Source organism: Cinclus cinclus, chromosome 1 (genome assembly GCF_963662255.1).
Source record: "Cinclus cinclus chromosome 1, bCinCin1.1, whole genome shotgun sequence".
In the NCBI taxonomy this organism is placed as follows: Eukaryota; Metazoa; Chordata; class Aves; order Passeriformes; family Cinclidae; genus Cinclus; species Cinclus cinclus.
Genome location: NC_085046.1, coordinates 112,632,669 through 112,653,802, shown reverse-complemented (window position 1 = coordinate 112,653,802; position 21,134 = coordinate 112,632,669). Strand labels below are relative to the sequence as shown.

The 21,134-nt window shown below is 38.5% G+C and overlaps 1 protein-coding gene across 2 annotated transcripts; it reads left to right on the top strand.

The window, feature by feature from the left end:
* Nucleotides 1-1,494: 1,494 nt before the first annotated feature.
* Nucleotides 1,495-20,140, top strand: OPRK1 (opioid receptor kappa 1). 2 transcript variants are annotated; one of them, XM_062501684.1, is made up of 3 exons: nt 1,495-1,754; nt 14,781-15,133; nt 19,608-20,140. In XM_062501684.1, exons 1-3 carry the CDS (start codon nt 1,495-1,497, stop codon nt 20,138-20,140), a joined length of 1,146 nt encoding a protein of 381 aa, XP_062357668.1. The 2 variants fall into 2 exon arrangements, with proteins under 2 accessions (XP_062357668.1, XP_062357677.1); XM_062501693.1 differs by having other exon boundaries at nt 1,579-1,754; nt 14,781-15,137; nt 19,618-20,140.
* The last annotated feature ends 994 nt before the right edge of the window (nt 20,141-21,134 follow it).

Genomic DNA, 21,134 nt, shown 5'->3' with positions numbered 1-21,134 from the left:
GAGAGAGTTCTGGTGGGGTTTTCAAGGTCTATGTGCAAATTAAGGGATACCTGAACACATATATTGGTGCCTTGCCAGCTCCTGCTTGAGGGAGTATGTTAGGGGTAAGCTCTGAGGGATGTGATTTCTGTAGACACCACTTCCCTGTTTCTTGCTGCAGCTGGGAGAATGGAGTGCTAGAGGGATTTCTGGGCTTCTCACATGGTGTGGGACAGCTTGAAAAAACTGTATAGTTCCCCTCTTTTCTTTGGTAGCCGGCTTCTGACTTTGGAGTTGCAGGTGTAAAGGAACAAGGGCACAGCTACTATAATTTCAGTGAGAAATGTTTTGGACACACAGTTGTGGAGTTGAGGCATGAGAGAGCTGACAGACCAGGCAAGGCATCTAAACTTAAAATTCCTCTTTTATTCAGTGTCTACTAGTCTGAAATCCTGTGGGATTCAATAGGGCAAAGAGGATTATTTCTTGAGGCCTGGGAGCACAGGGGAATTGGAAAGACAACTTGGAAAAGTGTATTAAGACAAGCATTCATTCATAACAGAACTTATTTCTTGCTTTTCTTTTAATTTATCTGCATCTCAGTGTTTAGAAAGAAGTCATGTGAGCTTCTGAGCTGCAGGGACAGAGACAGTGGAGAACGTGTGCATCAGTGCAGAGTGCTGCTGGAGCCCTGGCAGAGCGAGAGGGAGGCAGAGGGAGCCTGAGAGAGAAAAGAGAAAGCGGTGGGAGCTGGAACAGCAAACGCTGCTGCTGCTGCACGGTGCAGCTTATGCCTGGGAACAGGCTCTGCTGCCAGCACGCCTCTCTGAGGGCGCAGGTGCCTCACATTCAAAAGTCCTAGGTGGTCAGTGGCACTTCCAGGAGCCAAGCACAGCGGCTTTATTGTTTTCTTTTCCTGCAAAGAGCACCTCTTTGAGGACAACGCTTCTTTTCCTGGACTGAAAGGTATTTTTTTTTCATTAATGTGTCTTTTCTGTGAAAGCAAGTATGGGTTCAGGAAAAAAAATAACTCAGGGTAGGATGTTAAAGCAGGTGTGCAGAGAGGTGGTGGGTTTCTTCATCTCCTTCCCCTTTATATAGTAGAGCTTAGGCAATGAGGAGCCCCTGTTAGGATAGAGTTTGACTTAAAATATGAAAGATGGGAAAGACAGGGTTAAAGTGTGGGGGTGGATCTGAGCTGTTCCCATCTGGCTTGCCTTTGAAAGAGGAGGAAAACTTTCCTTGTGCACTTGGAGAAGCAACATTACACAGGAAGATAAAAAACTTGCAATCATTTAATATGAATGTGATTTGCTTAAATCTCTGCTTGGAAAATTACAGTTCCCATCACAGCAGAGCTCCCCTTAACACATACAAATTTCAGAAGTCTTAATGTTCCGTGGCTGTAAAAATACTTCTGTTTCTTTCTCTCTCTTCCCTCTATCCAGCATACCTGCATCTTGCTGTGTGCACTCTCCTCCTGATCTCCCTCCTGCCTGTGGGGACTGTACCCCTATGGATGCCCCCATACAGATTTTCCGTGAGGAGCCAGACTCCACCTGCTCCCCAGGGCCCTGCCGACCGCCCAGCACCAGCAGCAGCTGGCTCCCGGGCTGGGCAGACTACGACAGCAACTCCACCGGGCTCTTTGGGGACAGCCAGCACAACCACACCAGCATCTCCCCCGCCATCCCCATCATCATCACTGCTGTCTACTCCGTGGTCTTCGTGGTCGGCTTGGTTGGAAACTCCCTGGTCATGTTTGTCATCATAAGGTAAGAGGTTTTGGGTACCGGTCGGAAGAGGTGCAAACGGCTGTCCCTGAGTTTGGCAGGGTGGGGGAGTGGGTGGATTATGGAATCTCCACCGTCAGGAACTGGAAAAAAGCAACTGAAATGGTCCAAACCTTGTCAGGCACGGCGGTTCGCCCGGACTTGTGCTAGAGACAGAAGGGACAAGCCGGCTAAATGTGATAAATCCTGCAGCCCGAGGGAAAGCGCTTTGTGCCTGCAGCTGTGTTCGTTGGCTGCCCTCTAGGGACGAGACGCTGCTGGCATCCGAGGGAAAAAAGCTCCAGGGAAAGAAGGAAACTTCTACAAGGCAGCTTTCATTTCCACTGTGTGGAGACCCCGAGGGACAGCTTGTGTGTCCAGTCATGAGGACACTGATACATCGCTGCCTTGGCACATAATGTTTTGTTTAACAAGGAGGGAAAGCCTGGAAATGATAAAGATAGGAGGAACGGCTTAATGTAAAGCAAGGGATGCGTTTTATCTGTTCAGCAGTGTTTAACTCCACTTGTTGGTGTTGGACTGAAGAAAGCAGAGAAGGTGCTGAAATACATTTTCCATTGTTTTTCAGGAAAGGGGGGAAAGCTCTGTGTCTACGTCAGTGAAGGTTTCAAACTAAACCCCTAATGAAATGCACTGATACTTATGCTTGTACTTACACTTGTGTATTGGTGCATATTTTAGCTTGCACTGCGCTTCCTCTCTCTTTTTGTCCTTTTCATTTGCAATCTATAGGGTTGCTAGGACAATACTGTTGGGCAGGGTGAAAATGAGCAATCCAGGGCACTGAAATCATGCAACTTTTTGGACTCTTTCTCCACAGCACGTTTGAATTCTGGTAAAGTTTTTGGGAAAAACAAGTCCCAGAAGTGTGGAGTATTCATTGCTCCAACGAAATCAGCTTGTTCATGGAAAAGATGGAGGTATTGGAAGGGTTTCTCTTTTGTAATGTATGTATGATAAGGGTCAAGCAACTGCAGAATGATGAAGTAACTGTCAGACTTGGTATAAGGAAAAGTTATGAAAACCACTGAAGTTGTAGGTAAGGTATTTCAAAAAGATGAGTCATAATCAGGTGAATATTCTTGAATAATGAAAATAAAATCCCTTTTGCCAGTCAGTGCAGTAAAGAGAGATCCGTTTAGAAAAACTGGTTGGCTCCAGTTTTATGATGTGATTTTTATACCCCTGCATGCCCTATTGCCCTTCATTCAGGGTAGAGATTTAATTTCTTTTTGTATTTCTCCTTCAAGAAAAGACACTCCATATTTGACAGTCACACAGCTGCAAAGGCAGAAATTTTCTAAGCCATCAGTTGGTAACAAAAATAGCTGATTAAGTGACCTGGGCAGCAGAAATAAATCCAAATTTACTGGCACATATATATTCACTTTTTAATCTCCTTCTGCTACCCTCCTAAGATTTTTTGTGTAAGGCTCTAGGTAGCTATTGCTCACTTTCCTTCTAGTTCCCATAATAGCCTTTTCTTGACTTTTCTCTTGGCCCATCTCTCGATTACATAGTAAAAAAATAAATAAATATGACAAAACACCCCTTGGTAATTTTCTTTTTGTTACCTTTCTCTCCTAGGTTTTCTGTGTGTGGCAAATGCTTTAAACACTGGTAGAATCATTAGCTGAAGTGCAGGAATATACAAGCCAACAGTCTAAAATGTTTCTTATGGTCTTGAAGTATTTGAAATGTTCCTGCAAGAGCCTTTTTTTCTTAATTTTTGTCCATACGTCTCATCTCCCCCCATTTTTTTCCTCACATACACTCTCTGCATGATTGTGTCTCAGGATGGATTTTAATGACCCATGAACCATGTACCCTGCAGTGATGTCCTTTTGTGAAGAAAGACAAGGTCTGTGGGAAGTTGTGAGAGAAGATGGTAAGGGAAAGGCAGATCATGTCCCCCAGCCATCCCACAATAGCCCCCTCCAGCTGACAAAATTCTAAATGGGATGGGGATGTACTGTGGCTTTTTTTTACCTTCCAGCTGAGTACAGGCTTTGTCTGAGGCCCTTTCCTGTAGTTTCTCAACTCTGAATTCCAGATCTGCTCTCCTCCTCCTAACCCCCTATGGAGAGGCAGGCAAGGCAGGCACGACTCCTTCTCCTTTTGTTCATTTAAATGTCTAATATTGTTAGAATAGTTCAGTTGGAATTAGTACAATAATCATCTAGCCCAACTGCCTGACACTCCAGGAGGCCTGACACTGGGTCACTTTTTGGGTGATAAATAAAAAGCCCCTTGTGTTCTGAGACTTTCAGTCAAAGTGTTGAAGTGTCAATGCTGTGGTAGATTTAGGAGACTCCAGAATCTTGAGATGCCTCAGAAACTGGCTCAAATGCAGCCATAGCCTGTATATGAGAAGGCCTTGGCCAATTCCTTGCTTTAAAACCACTACAGGACTGGTTTTGCTACTTTTGTATAAGGGCTGCAAAAGAAGCTCATGGACTCCAGCAAGTCAGCATCTCAGCAGCTTGTGCATAGAGTGCTGGGTGAATGAAATCTCTTACACTTCTGGTGGGGTGTTTTCCTGTTGAGAGGGAAAACTCAAGAGCTTTCTCAGAGGAAAAAATAAGAGGAGAATGCCACTTCAGTCACATGTAGGAACTCCTGACAGAATAAGTATCTGAATCTGATACAGTTCCTGTGAGGAGAGAATTGTGTTGAAGTCTGATTGGGAATGGTCCTTCAGTACAGTGTTGACAGCATGGCCTCTTACACCATTTATCAGGAGACCTGGATTCTTCTCTTGGTTTTACTATCAGGCTTCAACATTTTTCCTGTCCTGATGATGTCACTTCATGGTTTTGTCACAAGTGAAATGGAGATGTTGGCATTCACTCTCTTTAAAGACACAGTGACAGTTAGGTTTAAAAGCCACAGTCTAGTCACTAAGACTTATAACAGAGAAAGACCAGGTCCATTGTAAACAGCCTGAGCTCCTCAGACACACTCAGAGTAGTCATTTTTAACGTGCAGAAAAAACTCTGTGTTGAGTAGAGAGTGTACTGGCACTCTTCTCCTGCCCATGGCCCTCCCAGTGTGGGTGGTTTGCAGGAACTGTCCCCGTGTTGGGATCTGCTGTGCAGCACGTGCACCATCCCAAGGGGCTCTGCTGTCAGCTGGGTGTATGGACAGTCCATGCTGAGCCATGGCACATGGGATGTGATGCTGTCCTGTGGCTGCTGCTTTTCCTGGGGAGAGAGTAAGAGGAAAAGAGGGCATCCCGTTGCCTCTTGTACTGGTGGGAAATATGGGCGCTGTGGGGGAAGCAAAGTCTTCCCCTATGGAGGAGGAGGGGAAGCATGAAATGGGTTTGTAAATGCCAGGTAAAGTTATGTGACCTCACCTGAGGAAAGTCCTGCAGCTGTGTGGTTCTTGGCATTACCAGAATCCACCTCAACCCCAAACCTTTTCTTTTGAGATTAGCTTTTCCTCTAAGTTCTCAAAAGATTTTTCTGGAGTTAAAATAGCTGGCTGAAGGGGATAAAAAACCTATTTGTTCTTGGAAGCAAAAAGGCTTTTTTCTTAATTTCTCTTCCCTCATGACCTTTTTTCTTTAAACTTTAATGGTGTCTGTAAGCAAAATGGTAGTTTCTTGTGACAGCTACAGGGAAGAAAATCTGTCTAAAGTTATAGTTAACTATGGATTTGTGCTTATCAAAACAATAAACATACTCTGATAAAACACTGGGAGGTGCTTTCTCTTACCCTCTCCAGATGTACTTTTTCTATGTATTTATCTTACCCTCATTATTCCTGAAGTAATTTACTGAGACCAGCTGATATCAACAGGATCCCAAAGAGGCAATCCTATATTTGTTTTAAAATTCTCTTTCGAGCTTCCAGTGAACTGAATAATTTTCTACATTCAAGAATTTTTAAGAAGAGGTTGTGTTACAGATATTGATTCCTAAGATTGATTGATTCCTAAGGGAAAAAAGAAACCTTATAATCTTCTGTTTTGTCTAATGTTGAAGAAAATATTTTACCACTAATACATTTTTGTTCTTATATTCATTGAACAGAATGCATCTTACATAACAGGAAGAGTGTATTAAGAAATGTCATATAAAATTGACTCCTTGCCAGATTGTTTTTAAAATTTTTTTATCATTCATTCCAAACAACAGTAAAAGTTTATTTTTAAAAAGTACACAACAATGAAATTGATTCAATACATTTGTTTAAATTAATTTTTTTTATACCATTAAAAATCACTTGTTAAATTGCTTTATATTATTGTCCTAATTTTATTAAATTATATTTGGAAAGAATATTGCTCTGAATTGAAAATTTAAGCCCCAGAAGAGTGGACCTAACTGAATTACCTGTTCCCTATTGCTGGCAGTTTGTATGATTTCATTCTTTTATGAAATCAAGGGTTCGGCTGCTAAAGGCAAAAGGCGAACTGTACTATACTTTGTGAAGTTTAGGACTTTTAACCTTTCTTTTGCTTATCAAAAATCTGACAGCTTACTACTACCAGCAGAGAGGCATCAAATGGATTCATAGCAATTCATCACAGATTTCAAAGAGCATTTAGCCTTACTTCACTGAATGGAGGTAATTTTGATCAGTTCTGCAGGGTTAGTTCAAACGTGACATAATTTCCATCACGACTTTGAAGACTGATCATTACCAAAAACTTTTACAGATGGCACAAAGAACAAGGCAACAGGAAACATGAAAGAAGACAGGCTTATAAAAGAGTATCGATAGTCTGACAGGACAAACCATTTAAATAAAATGTTACTATTTCTAACACTTTTAAAACCCAGCTAGACAGTGACTAAATGAGACCTGGGATTTATAAGATGACAAGAAACCCAGCTCATGGACATGCTATGATAAGAAGAGCTGATACTGAAAATAGACAGGGAGAGCAGAGGAAAGGCCTGAAAGGAATATTTACTAGAGACAGTGTTAAAGGGCGGCTATAGCTTACAGTGAGTAACGTGTTTGGCTTCTGAAAAGTAATTTGGTATCCATCCAGACATTTCCGCTGGGCTAACAGCCAGGTAATCATTTAGTTCAGAGAAAGGCATAACTGGAATCAGTGTCTGGAAGCACGATGAATTGCAGAGAACTTTTTTGAACTGGAAGAAAGTGAAAACTTAGAAGAACTTTCCAGTTTGGCTGCTGGCATGGCAGAAAGCTTGAGATAACTTTCTTGTCAGGTGGGAGAGTGGTGGGCAGTTCATGATCCTGGATGAAGCACAGGGAAGGTGCACAGTTGGGGAGGACAGACTGGCTAAGCCCTTCTGGTGAAGAGGACAAAATGAGGGAAGAGTGGGGACATTTCATTTAGATTTTTTCTGAGAGAGGATTTTGAATGTGCTGAAAGGGTGTTGTAAAAGGAAATTCTTAAGTGGATGATTTGAATTCCTGGAACACATAAGGACAAGGGAAGATAATCTTCCTGTTTTGCCCACTCCAACTGTCTAAAATGTGATTAATTTGCCCCTTTAAATTAAATGCACTGAAACAGATCGGTTCCCAAAAAGAATTCTGATTCCAGTTACACATTTCTTTCTGAAGAAAAAACATCCAGCTGTACTTCACTTCCAGAAAGTATACTTCAGGTCTCCATTTTGGTCCTCCCATCTCTAAATATCAGAGAATTCTGGCAAGGTGAGGAATCTGTGCTCTTCTCCTTAAGGAAGATTTTGTGCTTAGCTTATTGCTGTCTTCTTTTGTGAATTTAGAGAGATATGAGGAAAAGGCAGTAGGAATATAATTTTGTCTACAGACAGGCACAAACTGGAATAGTTGTGGGGAAGGGTGTGCACAGATGCAACAAGGATATTGGAAGAGGGATGTCTGAGCATGCTGGCATTCCAGAAAATATTAAAAAAATAAATAAACAAAGAATATGTAAAGGTGCACAGTATTTCTTTTAAAAAACAGTACACAAAAATGAAATTGATTTAAGATATTGGTTGAAAATAATACTAGATTTTGATAACATTGAAACATTACTTGTTAATTTGCTTTAAATTGACATGGTTCTATCAGGAAGTTGTCATGCCAGGCTGTGAATAACCTTTGAAATATTTATTTCTCCCAAAGCCAGAGGGTTCAGCTCTCATTAGATTCACCTTCTAATCCTCATGGAAGTTAAAATTAATTTTAAGCAGTTTTTTGTTTTCAGTTTTGAGACATTATTTTCAATTAAATCTCTGTATTCTCTGCATGAGTATGAGAAGACAATTTTCTTCAGTGTCTGAATTTCTGCAAATTCTTCTGCAAAAGAAAGTGAGCAGAACCTCCATGTTTTCTCTGTTTCTTATATCAATACACCTTTGTAACATGCAGCTGCTCATATCTGCTCCAAAAGTCAGCAATGCGTTAAGAATGAATGTCTGGAGTTCCCAAATTTAGCTGTGCTGCATGTGGAACACAGAGGCTTTTATATTTGCTAAATGCACTTCCCACTGCATTGTTGGTAGTCCAGCCACTGTGTCTGCTGTTGGGCAACTAGCAAAAGCCTCCTTGAGTAGTGAGAGATGAGAAAGCTGCATGGTAGGATTAATTCCAACAGTCTATTCAATGTTAATTTAGTATTCACACTCAGAAAAGTTTTGTTTTACCATGCTGCTGGATGATGGACTGCATCAGGACTTTCTGCTAGACTCACCTTTCAGAATGGCTCATTTGTTGAAGTGCACATGAGAAGAATATTTTCACCATTGAAGATACAAGCTCTGCTCTTCTGTCGACTGTGACTTAAAGTTTTCTGCATTTCACTTGAACCATCTCCTTTGAGAATGTGTGTATTCAACTGGTCTGTGGTGTGGGCTTCCCTGAGGCAGGTGAGGGAAACAGATAAATGGGAGGAATCCACAGAAAGCCTCCCAGCTGCCTCCTAGGAGGCACTGGTGACTTCTCTCTGAGCTGGCTCACTACCGATATGTGCATTTGCTCTCTTACCACATAATCCTGTACTTGTTATAGAGCAAAGTCCCTTGTCTCCCATTAATCTTTATTATGGGAGTGTTGACCAGAGATCTGGGTCTCCACACATCTGAGTGTGTAGCTGTCCTATAAACCACTCCCAATTGTGTGAGTTGTTATTCATCCCTCTGGCAAAATGGAGACCAGGTGCATTGTTTTGGGAAGTAGAGTGAAACCCATACCCCAAGACTCCCGAGTGAGTGGTTTCTGAGCACTTTTTACTGTCCTGCAGAAACATCTAGGGGAAGCAAACATTCAATAAAACTTGTCTGCTTCCAACAAGGAAAGAAAGACCCTGAGAAATCTTTTCCTGGAGCGATTATCCCTGTTTCCTTGAGCAATGAGATTTTTTCTCCTCACCAGGCAATCTCTGTCCTACTCAATTTCCTCTCCCATAAACCCATGGGAAGTACTTTGCTGAGGGAGCTCATGCCCTTTATTAAAAGAAAAAAAGAAAAAAAAGAAAGAAAAAAGAAAAAAAACAAAACTTCTTCTAAGAAAAAAGAGTAACAGGAAAGGTGGATGTTACCAGAGACAGAGGTTCAATGTTCACTAGAGCAAGGTACTTGTGGCAAGTAAAAAGAAATAAGATGGTCTGTATAACACCCTGGAAACTCCCTATGGCATGACTGGTCACTGGTAGACATCTGCAGCACCATGAAATTTTTCAAGAGATAAAATAAGTTACTTGACAAGGTCAGCATTCATCTCTACTTACCAACAGAGAACAAAAAAAATTTCATACATAATCTAAGCTAATTGTCCAGGCTCTTTCATAATGTTATTACACATTGTGGTTTTAGATAAAGTACCAATTTAGTGAAATTCTGTGTTCTCACTGATTCATTTTAATCATTGACCTCTGAGCTCTCCTATCAAAGTCATGGAAGCAAAAATTTCACAGTATTTTTTTTCTACCATTTTATAGTTACTTCAAAGAGAGGCTTTTGAGCTCACATAAAAATATTAAAAACCTTTATCGTAGAAGGAGAAAAATTAGTTCATTTTTGTTAAGCAGTGTGAGTTTTCTTCCACATTGACCATGATATATGTAGACTTGAACTAATTCAGACCTGGTTCTTCAGCTCAGGAAAAACAAAAAAACAACTTCCACATACAATCTAAATCCACAAGGTTTCGTTCAGGCTCAGTTTATGGCTAGTGCAGAGAAGAAATAGTAATGAAAATTTGTAAAGTTTTTACTATACTTTTTGACATTCACATGGATTATGCTGTGGGGAGACTAAAAGACAAAATTATGCTTTTCTTTTTTGAGCTGCTTTAAAATTGGTATCTTTAGATGCTTGTTAGTAAAATAATTCAATTTTATGATATAATTCTGTAGACAACAATTCTTTGTTGTGTCCTAAAATATTTGATGATTAAGACAGGCAACCATTAAATATGAGCAGTAACAACATTTTCCTTTATTTAAAGTGTCATCTGAGGTTCTCTACTGCTAAAATATGGTAATTTAAAATGTGATAATTTTTGTGTGATAACACAAACATGAAAATGGTAGCATATTAATTTTCATATTCTTTAAATGACTGTAGACTTAATTTCATATTGGCATAAGATTTTATATTGGATTACAAATATCCAAGAGAGATATGAGCCATCCTTTCGACATGGTATGGGTTTGGAATAGATCCTCCTGGATTGCTTTTTTGATTTTTTCTTCCTGTTCTGACGCAGTATTATAGTGAATGTACTCGGAATATAGCCTTGAGATTTAGAGCTTTTCTGACTAAGCTTTTTAGCTGCTTGATCTCCATAGACTTCATTCAGAGGAACCTAGTGGAACAGAGGCTGCATCCTGCTGATAGATGTTTTTGCAATTTGCTTTAGATGTGCTTTAGCTTTAATTGTCATTCACTTACCCAAGTATCTGTGAAAAATCTGTGTTTGCTATTCCTCACTGTGGTTTATGCGTTTGTACTTTCCCTCTGCAACTGGAGAATGTTTTAGCATATTTGTTAGTTTTGTTCCCTTCCCCATCCCTCATTTTACACTGCAGGGAACATTATATTACTTCATCCTATGACAGTTGCATGAAAAAAGTTTGACCAGAGCCACTTTCTCACCTTTCATCAGATTTTCTAATGTTAAAGTGTACTTTAGAATCACACTCCTCTCCTCTGCTTGAGATAACAACTTTAGGGAGCTCTAGTAGCAGACTTTTTTCTGAAAGCACACCAGATTCTTAGTAGCATGCTTCCCTCTTCTGTTACCACAATTTCATTGCTAGTGTAGGCTGGAGGTGTGATTTCTTCTTATTTACTGTCTTAAAAGCTTGCCTTAAAAGCATGTCCTACTCCAGAGGGAAAAGAACAGTAATGATGAGAAAGGGGAAAATTTCTAGGAATCAGTTTAAAGTTAGCGTCATTTTGCTTTTGACACATATCAAAAGCAAAATGACATATCACACACCATTTAAAACTTGCTCCTTAAAAGCTTTCATCATATACCCATCAAAAAATAATAAAAAAAAGCATCCACGTGAAAGTGTTATGTTTCATCTTGACTATTTTTTTGCAGTTTTGATATAACTTCCAGTTTTTAATCTACAGAGGCTTGAGGCCTGCTTATAGCTTTACAAGGAGTCTTGAGATCCACCAGCTTAAGTGATCAGTTTTTTCTGCTGCTTGAAATCTGGTTTAAAAGAGGGACTTCCTATTCCTATGTACTGTTAGAAATTATGCCATTCTCTTAAGAAGTCCCAGTATTTAACAAATCATTTTTCAGACATGGAATTTCCCACGAACAGTTAATAGAGCCATGGTTTCTAAATATTATAATAGTCTTTGAAACTTGTACCTCAGACACTAGGAAAATGTTATTAATTCCTGCTGTGCCACCTATGCTGCAATTATGTCTAAGTTTACCCCATCTGTCCTGCTAAACTAATTAAAGCAGATAGAAATATTTTTAACTTAAATGAATTCAGATATTTGATCACGAATTTTAATTTTGCAAAGGAGTACAAGATTCCCTTACACAATCACTGTTTTGACCTTGTTCAAATGAATGAAGAGTATGGTAAGAAAACCCCAGACCAGAAAAAATATTTCCTTCTATGATTTGATGCAATTGAATGATTTGTAGGAAAGCAGGCAAATCCCTCATCTTGTGGGATTGACCAGGGTCCACCTGAAAGGTCTGATAGTCAGTCACTCCATTACTTTATCTGGACTTTTGATTAAACCTGCAAGCACGTCTCTTCAGAGGCATGTAGACATCTAATAACTTTTAGGTGTTTAATTAAAAACATTCAAAGGAGTTTGGATGCTTGAGTCCAGATTCTCAAAGGCATTTCTGAATCTTATAAACTTCTACATGAATGTATGACTTTATCTTTGCTGCCTAATAACTTTAAAAGGCCAATTTATACACACTTATACACAGGCCAATGTTTCCAGGCAAAAGAAATCAATATCTTTACTAGCCCTGTTTTACAACACTTCTTTGCTATTCTTCCACTGGAGGGCTAGGGAGGAGAAAAAGGGTAAGGGGTGCTGGGAAAATATGGCATATAGAGCTGTAATGGCACATACACTGAATAATTGAATTAAAGTTGCAAGCAATGGGAAATGTGAGATATAAAGACTTTTGGATATTTGCTTTTTCAAAGCTAATAAACTCTTAGATGTTTTCCCCCAGTTTTCTGATTTTCTTAAAGGAAAAAAGGTCAAGCTAATTCTTCTGTATTTTGAAAGAAAACTTTCCCAATTTAAACCCTTGGCAAAGTTTTTAAAGATCTACAGAAAAAATGATTCAGGACAATGATTAGTTGTGTCACCTCTGCATATCAGAGGTCCTTGCATTTCTTCTGAAAGTTCCTGTGTTAAGTCCAGTAACTTGTATTTGACTGAAGCAAATCCCTTGTAAAGCAGCAGACCTTGATTTGCAGGCATCAGTGGATGGAAAAATTACACCTTTCTTTTTTCTCCATAATAATCACCTTAGCTGTTAGGAAAGAGATGTCACTGTTTCTAAGCTGAATTTGTTCTCAAGAGTTTTATGTATGTGCTCTTGTTATGCTTTTCTGTGTAGTCTGAAAGAACTTTTCAGTACCTGCTATTTTCTCCCTGTGAAGGTCTTCAGACACTGCAATCAAGTCACCTCTTGCTGTTCTTTCTAATAAACTAAATGTGCTCAGCTCTTTAAGTTAGTGAAAGTATTTTCTCCACTCCCTTCACTTATTTTTAGTGCTTTTTATGTAACCATTTCAGCTTTCCACAGTGTGTTTATTGCAATATGAACAAGACAGAAATTCCAAATATCATCAGTGATGTCCATAGAAGTAAAACTTTCCCTCTACTATTCTGTTTCATTTAATGAAAATGAGTCTATTTTAGGAGAGAGTTTTGAGTTTTTAGTAAGCTTTTATTTTATAGCTGAGATACACTTGAAGATAATATTTTTTCTTTCCCTTTTTTTTTTATCCAAGAGGAAAGTTTTTGTCTTTTAATATGTCATATTTGCTTTTTCTAGCTGCAAGAAATCATATTTGTGTTTGAAGAGTGCCTTAAGGGCTATAATGTAGCCTACAGGACAGAATGTCTTGTGGAGGGTCTGTTGAGGAGATTGATCTAGTGGGGGGCAGAAGCCCATCTCTGACTGATGGGTTGGTATGTGGGTGAGAAGGATGTATTCTCTCTTTCCTTGCAGTGTTTTCCCCTTTGCTTCAAACCACAATTTGGCTTTATTTCCTTGATAAGTTTTAATTAGAATGTTTTAGAAAAACCAATGCTATATTTAACATTTCATATTGGTCATAAAATGAAATTCCTGCCCATATTTTATTCTATAGATAATTTACATATTGGTCACAACTTGACAACACTGCTCTATTTCTTTTTTAAATTATTTTTTTATTCCGCACATCAAAGTTTTAAAGGCAAATAGACACATTGTCCTATGTGTTCATTCACCAAAGTGGTTGAATCTTGTATTTCCACTGTAAATTATTAGCAACATATTGCAAAATGTAGCTAAGTGTGTTCCTATGTGTGTTACGTGTGCTCATTCTAGTTTGGACACACGCTGAAAATATGGGACTGAAGCAGTTTTGAGAAAGAAAATATCATTAAATCCAATGATAAATTAACAGCAATGAGCAAACAAGTATTGAGGAGAAGCATTTCAGAAAGGAGTGATAGGTAAATTCCCATGCTAGAAGGCTCTCCATCATCCTTTGTGCCCATAGAAGGAAGCAGTCCTTTACAGGCTGTCTCCCAAAAATGTCATTGTGGCTGAAAAAACCAGGGTGTCGTCTCAAAAAATCAGATCCTATTTTTCTATGTAGGCTAAAGTTCCTACCAGCTGGACAAAACAAGGGCTTACTTTTGATAGAATTAAAGAATGCAGGAAAAAAATACTGCTATGACAGCTTTTAGCCCAGTGTGGTATCCTATTTAAACAATAATGATCTTTTACATTATCAATCATAAAAGAGGGGACTCAGAAAAGCTGGTGATAAGAAAGGAGAGCAAATTGGCAAGGAAGGAAAATAACTAAACCTGTATCAGCTGGCACTGTAGTGAATTCAAGGAAGACAAACTATCACATAAGAAGCAATCTGGCCCAGCAGACATAGCAGTTAACTTGTTTTCTTACTGGAGAATGGGATAACAGTTTCTCCCACAAAACAAACCCAGATATCTCACAATCACTGACAGATAGCTATAAGAAAAGGAAACAAAAAATATTTTGATCACTTCCAAATTTAACAGTGATATTTTCTTGTAGCAGGATTTGAGAAAACAGAATTGAAATTTGTCTGATTAGATTAAATGTATTCATATACCTGGTTTTCCTGTGATAAATAGCTCTAACTGCTAACATAAGTGCTGAAAGGTTGAATAAAGTGTGTTCACTTTTATCCCAAGGGTCTTGTATTTGTGTGCACTTCTATCACATGTGAGAAAAGACATAAAAACCCCAGCTATGGACAAGCCTGACTGATGAACTGTTACATATCCAAAGGGCCATAATCATATCTTGCAGTAATAAAGCCTTATGTTTTTTGTTCTGCAGGTACACAAAGATGAAGACAGCGACCAACATCTACATCTTCAACCTGGCTATGGCAGATGCACTTGTTACCACGACCATGCCTTTCCAAAGCACCGAGTACCTGATGAACTCCTGGCCCTTTGGTGATGTGCTGTGTAAAATAGTGATTTCTATTGACTATTATAACATGTTCACCAGCATTTTCACACTCACCATGATGAGTGTTGATCGATACATTGCTGTGTGTCACCCTGTGAAGGCTCTGGACTTCCGTACACCTCTCAAAGCAAAGATAATCAACATCTGTATCTGGCTGCTGTCCTCATCTGTTGGTATATCAGCAATAGTTCTTGGAGGCACCAAAGTGAGGGAAGGTGAGTGTGAGCATTCAAAATTCAGTCTTTTTATTTCTCGACTGACAAAAAACTGTAGGTTCAAATATTGATCAAACCTTATTTAGTCCTTCTTCAAAAGTACACCTAAATTCCTAACATTTCAAAATACATAGTGGAGCATCACAATAAAACATATAAATCATTTAAGTTCAGATGCCTGTGTGCCAAATGGAAGAACAAGATGCCCTTTGGAGCACTGCCTGTGCTAGAATGAGTCCATCAAAAGCTACAAGCAGACAGCAGGGGAAAATTACAATGGGCAAATAAATCTGGGATCAGTTTAGGTTGAAACTTGAAATGTGAGCTTAAGGTTCTTTTTGTAAGTGTTGTGAGAATAGTTCTGATGAAGTCCCAAGATCAGAAATTAGAATTCTTGGGACTTTATTATCACCAGCCATTTCACAGAACCTGAAGGCATGGTGAATAAAGAAAAAGTCAGTAGCTGGAGAGAGAAAATGAAGATAAATTATATATGACAATATCTCAAGATCATATTTTAAAAAAGGTGGTAATTTATACGGAATTTATATGGAAAAGCTGAGAATAAGGATTGTCACAGGAAATGGAAATTCAAGCTATGCAGGCTGTGGCAGGGAAACAGCTACAAGAACACAAAGTCACTGAAAACTGTTTGCAGACCATGTGTAGACTTTGCTCAAAATTTCTATTCCATAAAGGACTGTGGATTTATCCCTGTAGCTCCTGACTCCTTACTCTGCTATGGGGTTAATCTGATTTCGAGATCTTCCTTGAGAAGGAGGGGGAGAAGCATTTTCACACACATGTGCTTCATACCCACAAGTGTAAATGCAGTGCAGGGGCAACTCGCTGTCTTCAAGCGGCTGGAGACTTCTAATGGTGTCCTTGGGTTGGAGTCATCCCGTTACTGGATGGCTGGATAAAATATAAGGCATTTATTTGGTAGGAGTCTTGTTTGAGATGTAAACAACATTTAGAAAAATGATTCATAATTTCCTCCTCTATCAACCTTTTCTATTTAGAATGGTTTCACTCCTCTTGAGACAAATGTTTACCTAAGGACACTGTTTCATCTGGCAGATGAAACAATAAATGTTGTATGTTAAGCTGTTTGACACAGAACAATGTGAAAAATTGTTTCAGTTACAGCTGCTCAAGGGCTGACAGATTTGGCTGAAGATATATAGATTTTGTTCTTGCTGTTAGTCTTCTCTTATTTGGGTGACAGAAAAGTCCTCTGAAAGCTCTTCATTCAGCGCTTTGGGGGATCATGTGTCTTGATGTAAATTTGCCCCAGTAAAGTTTTGAAAGGTTCTATAAAACAAGGTCTAGCTGGGGAAACATTAACTTCAGTTATATTTGGGAAAAATATCTTGCTACATACAAGATCTTGAAGGCCATAGGACACTGGCTCAGACAGGTGTTTTGCTGGAGCATGCTCAACTAACAGAATATTTCTGTCATTCAATGTCAGCAGCACATTTCAGTCAAGGGGGTCCTCTGACACCAGCAATGATTAAATGCCTTTTCCATGCCACACAGAAGGCAGCCCTTTTCTTCAGCTTACAAAACAGAGACTGGTAATACAGAACACAGCTGGACTAAATGAGGTTGGAAATATTGGCAACTGCTTGTCAGCTGCTACTGTTCCTCCCTGCTTGTCTGATCTAAAGTCTCGCTTGAGCATTTAGTGTCAATTACCTTGTCTGGTGTGTTCATGAATTGAGCTGATAAATGCTGAAGTGGAAAGGCGAGGACTCTCCCTTTGCCTGACAGCTGGAGCTCAGGCCTGAAACTTGATGTTATGTTGGTTAAAACAGTTGCTGTTTATATGCTTCGGGCCCTCTGATTCACATTTAGGCAACAACTGAACAGAAAGTGAAAAGTGGTTATACTTGAAGTTCCATCACCGTGCTCAGTTAATCCATTTTGTTACCACAGCTCAGAATTGCTCCCAGGTGTGTCCTTTTAGATACATTTTTTCCTGCAGAATAAATTTTACATCTGTGTAAATTTTCCTGCTTTGGCCTTAATGGAGCTTTTCTTGCTGAAGAATTTTCAGCTATCAAAAAATAAAGGTATAAAATTAACTATTAATTTTGCCAGTAAGGGTATGAAGGTTATGAAAGTGACACAGTCAATATTAGATATATATATATAATATGCATGTTTCCTAGATCAAGATTAAGACTAATCTTAAATGGTAGTTTATCAAGCACATTATGTCTACACCAAATACCATATAGAATACAGTGTTTTTCCTCAAATATTTCAATGAATTTAGAATATTTGGCTTTCAAAGTGGAAAATGTCAGTATGACATCTGAAGTTTATGACTATATTAATAGTTCTGCAACTTTTCAGGCCATAAAACTAAAAAAAAAAAAAAAAAAGGATTTTATTAAGTTCCACTTCCAGTTCCAGAAAATTAATGTGGCATTGTGCATTATGACCAGAATTTCTATTGACTGTTTCCTACTTGTAAACTGGGAAAATGTAAATTGATTCCATAGAGTACTATGCTATGGCATTGCATATATCAAGTTCAATGCTTGAATATTAGTGAATTTAGAATTAGATTTTCCATAGAAAGTAAACTGCAATTAGATGTAAGATAGCAATTTTGTATTTGATAATTTGGAATTCTAAAATAACATTTCCAACCACAAATTATAGCAAATATAGTGAGGATGACCTAATGATTTTGATAAATATATGAAATTATGTCAGCAGATCTGAAGAGTTAATTTCTTCTGGGAGTGAGTTTCAGTGAGTAGCTGGATGTGGTCCAGAGTAGCCATCCCTGATCCCACTTCGTTTTTATCCCACACATCTGGAGGCAGCTTTGCTAATTTAAATAATACAGCTGCATCCTCATTTTATGTCTGCTGCTAAGCCATGATATACTACAATTAACAGTAATAATTGTCAGTAAAACTTCTTTGATGATTGTTGGCATTTCTAGAAAGAAACTAAGTAAAAGCAACTATGCTTATGAAAACCTACATCACAAAGGGTTTAGATAAATTCACTGAGTGTTGAGTCATACTTGTGGTGTCATCTGAGTATCCAGCATTGGCCTTGAAAAATATGCATTTTCCATTTTAGACTTTTGGAAACATACATATTATTTAAAATAAAACCTCAAAATATTTAGCTTTCATAGCTGTAAATGTTTTCTATTAAAATGTTTCCATATTCAATATTGCTCCATAACAGCTTTCTGATAACTACCCATGGAAATGTGTGTATAGCACTATAATGATAACTTCCTCTTTTAATTGTTTTTCAAAATAATTTCTCAGCAATATCTTTTTGATTTGGGAAATATGACCTGATTTTTTTTTTTTCTGACATGTCCTGATGGAGACAGATATGAAAAACTGATGTGCAGGAGTATTCCACTCTTAAATCTGAATCAATGAAAAACAATACATAATAATTTGTAGATGAATGACAAAATCAGTAGAGAAAATTATAAAAAAAGTCCAAATAATTTTACAGGATAAAATCTAAGCTACAATTCAGAGTGAAGAATCCCTTTTTACCCTGACTTGTCTTCAGTAGAGTCGAAGTACTGACTCTTGCCTTTTAATTTATCTTATTATTTATTTTCTATATGTTTTATATGCTGGAAGTCTCCAGTGAGGTCAGCAAATGAAAGCTGAAGTATTTAATTCCTTAGCCACCTCCTGTCAGATGAAATATTTCTGTTAAATACATTCAAGTGACAGCCTGTGGCTCTGAATCCTGGCATGGGCAATGGGAAAGGGAGTGGGCTGATCTCTGTGGCCCAGATCCTGCAGTCTCTGCATAGGCTGTGTTTTCAAAGGCATGATCTGCAAAAAGAGTAGCTTCCATTTGACTCCATGTGCACGTGTATTTAATTTGCTTCTCCTTAACAGAAAAGAAGATGTTTCCAGGAGTTTTTCTGAATGTAAGCATTTGTGTGTACTCTATTTGTGCTGTAAAAAGGCATATGGGAAAAGATCATTACACAATTATCATATACTGGCAAAATTTTCTTACTATCAAAACCTCCTTCAGCTTCTACTCGTCATGTTATCAAAAATCTTTCTCCACCCACAGACAAAAGCATATGTAGTTTGATAATAATGATGAGATTTCTACTTTGCTGAACGTGGTATGCAGTCTGGTTTTCAATTTCAGTGAGATTCAAATAGAAACAACTTTACAGATTTTGTTTTTGTGCTCTACTTTTTTAGATGCTCCCATGGGAAAGAGGCAGGATAAATATTTTGCATTTAATAAAGCACAAAACTCAGTAATTTCTAGAGACAGCTGCATAAAAACAGTTTCAAAGGTAACTGAAAGCTTCCTTGGAGTGATTTAATGATAATTTATTAACATCGTAGTACATGCTAATCATTTTTCCTAGGTTATGCTGTGATAATGCCGTTGTTTAGAGTGTCTAATAACAAAGCAATTTTCTTCTTGTTTCCTTCATTTCTAGATACTGCTAGCACTGAATGCTCCTTGCAGTTTCCAGACAGAGATTATGTGTGGTGGGACATCTTCATGAAAATCTGTGTCTTCGTCTTTGCATTTGTTATTCCAGTTCTCATTATAATTGTTTGCTATACTCTGATGATTCTGCGCCTGAAAAGCGTACGGCTTCTCTCCGGGTCGCGAGAAAAGGATCGAAACCTGCGTCGTATCACCAGGTTGGTTCTCGTGGTTGTGGCAGTTTTTATTATCTGCTGGACTCCTATCCACATTTTTGTGCTGGTTGAGGCCCTAGGAGATGTGTCCCACAGTACTGCTGCCATATCCAGCTATTACTTCTGCATTGCTTTGGGTTACACCAACAGCAGCCTCAACCCAATCCTTTATGCGTTTTTGGATGAAAACTTCAAGAGATGCTTCAAGGACTTCTGTTTCCCCTTCAAGATGAGGATGGACAGGCAGAGCACCAGCAGAGTCAGAAACACTGTGCAAGACCCAGCTTACATGAGGGAAGCAGGTGGGACAAACAAACCTGTATGACTAGTTGTGGAAATGTCGTCTTACTGTCCTCAGGAGAGAGAGGAGTCCAACGACCTAGGGCTGACACAGATTACCACTGCCATTTGAAATCGACTCACCCAGACAGACATTCCTGGAATGTTTCAGAAATCCCTGCAGTTTGAACTAAAGCAAGTTTATTATTGATGAACAAGAACCTCCTGGAAATAAACTCAAATGAAGAGGACCTGGACGATGGTCAGTTTTTGGCACTGTTATCTGTTGTACTTGAGTCAACATTAAAACACAGTTTTGCAGAGTGAGGAGATAGTGTTGCACCAGGTGATTCTGGATAAGAATAGTTCTGGCTTTTCTCTTTGCAATACATAACATTGTAGTAAGCGACGTTTGGTCAGAAAACTGAGCTATACCAGAAACTTCTGCCCCAGCAGTGATTACTTCTAAAGTATGGAGTCTGATAACTTGGTCCTCTTTAACAGTGAACCGTGTTAGGTCTCTGTGAACAATGCCAGAGCTATAATCGATATTGTTCTCAATTAATTTATCTGTAACCCTTGTCTGTGCTGTGAAAATCCAATTTAAGCATGATATATCTACACATCAAAGTGATTTTATTGTGTTTGTGTACAGTAAAACCTTTTGGCACTCAAAACTATTGGAATTTAAGGAGAATTGTTGTCACATGTTTAATCACCTGCGTGTAATGCTTTGTATGTGTGATTTTCCAAGGTGATTGTTTCTTTATCGAGTCTGAATAATAGATGCATTTTCAGAGTGTATATTGAACAAAAGGCTAGAAAACTTCAAATACTTCACTTGTTACAGAAGTGATGAGAAGCTGTGTTTCATGCATTATATGGAGGAAACACTCTCATGTGACTTGTTTTCCTGGACAATATGTAAACAAACTGAAATAAATATTTGACAAATTAGAAACAAGTGAAGTAGCATGTGAACTAACTGGATAGATACAAAGGAAATTAAATATTACTGGATACTTTAATGGCATTTGATG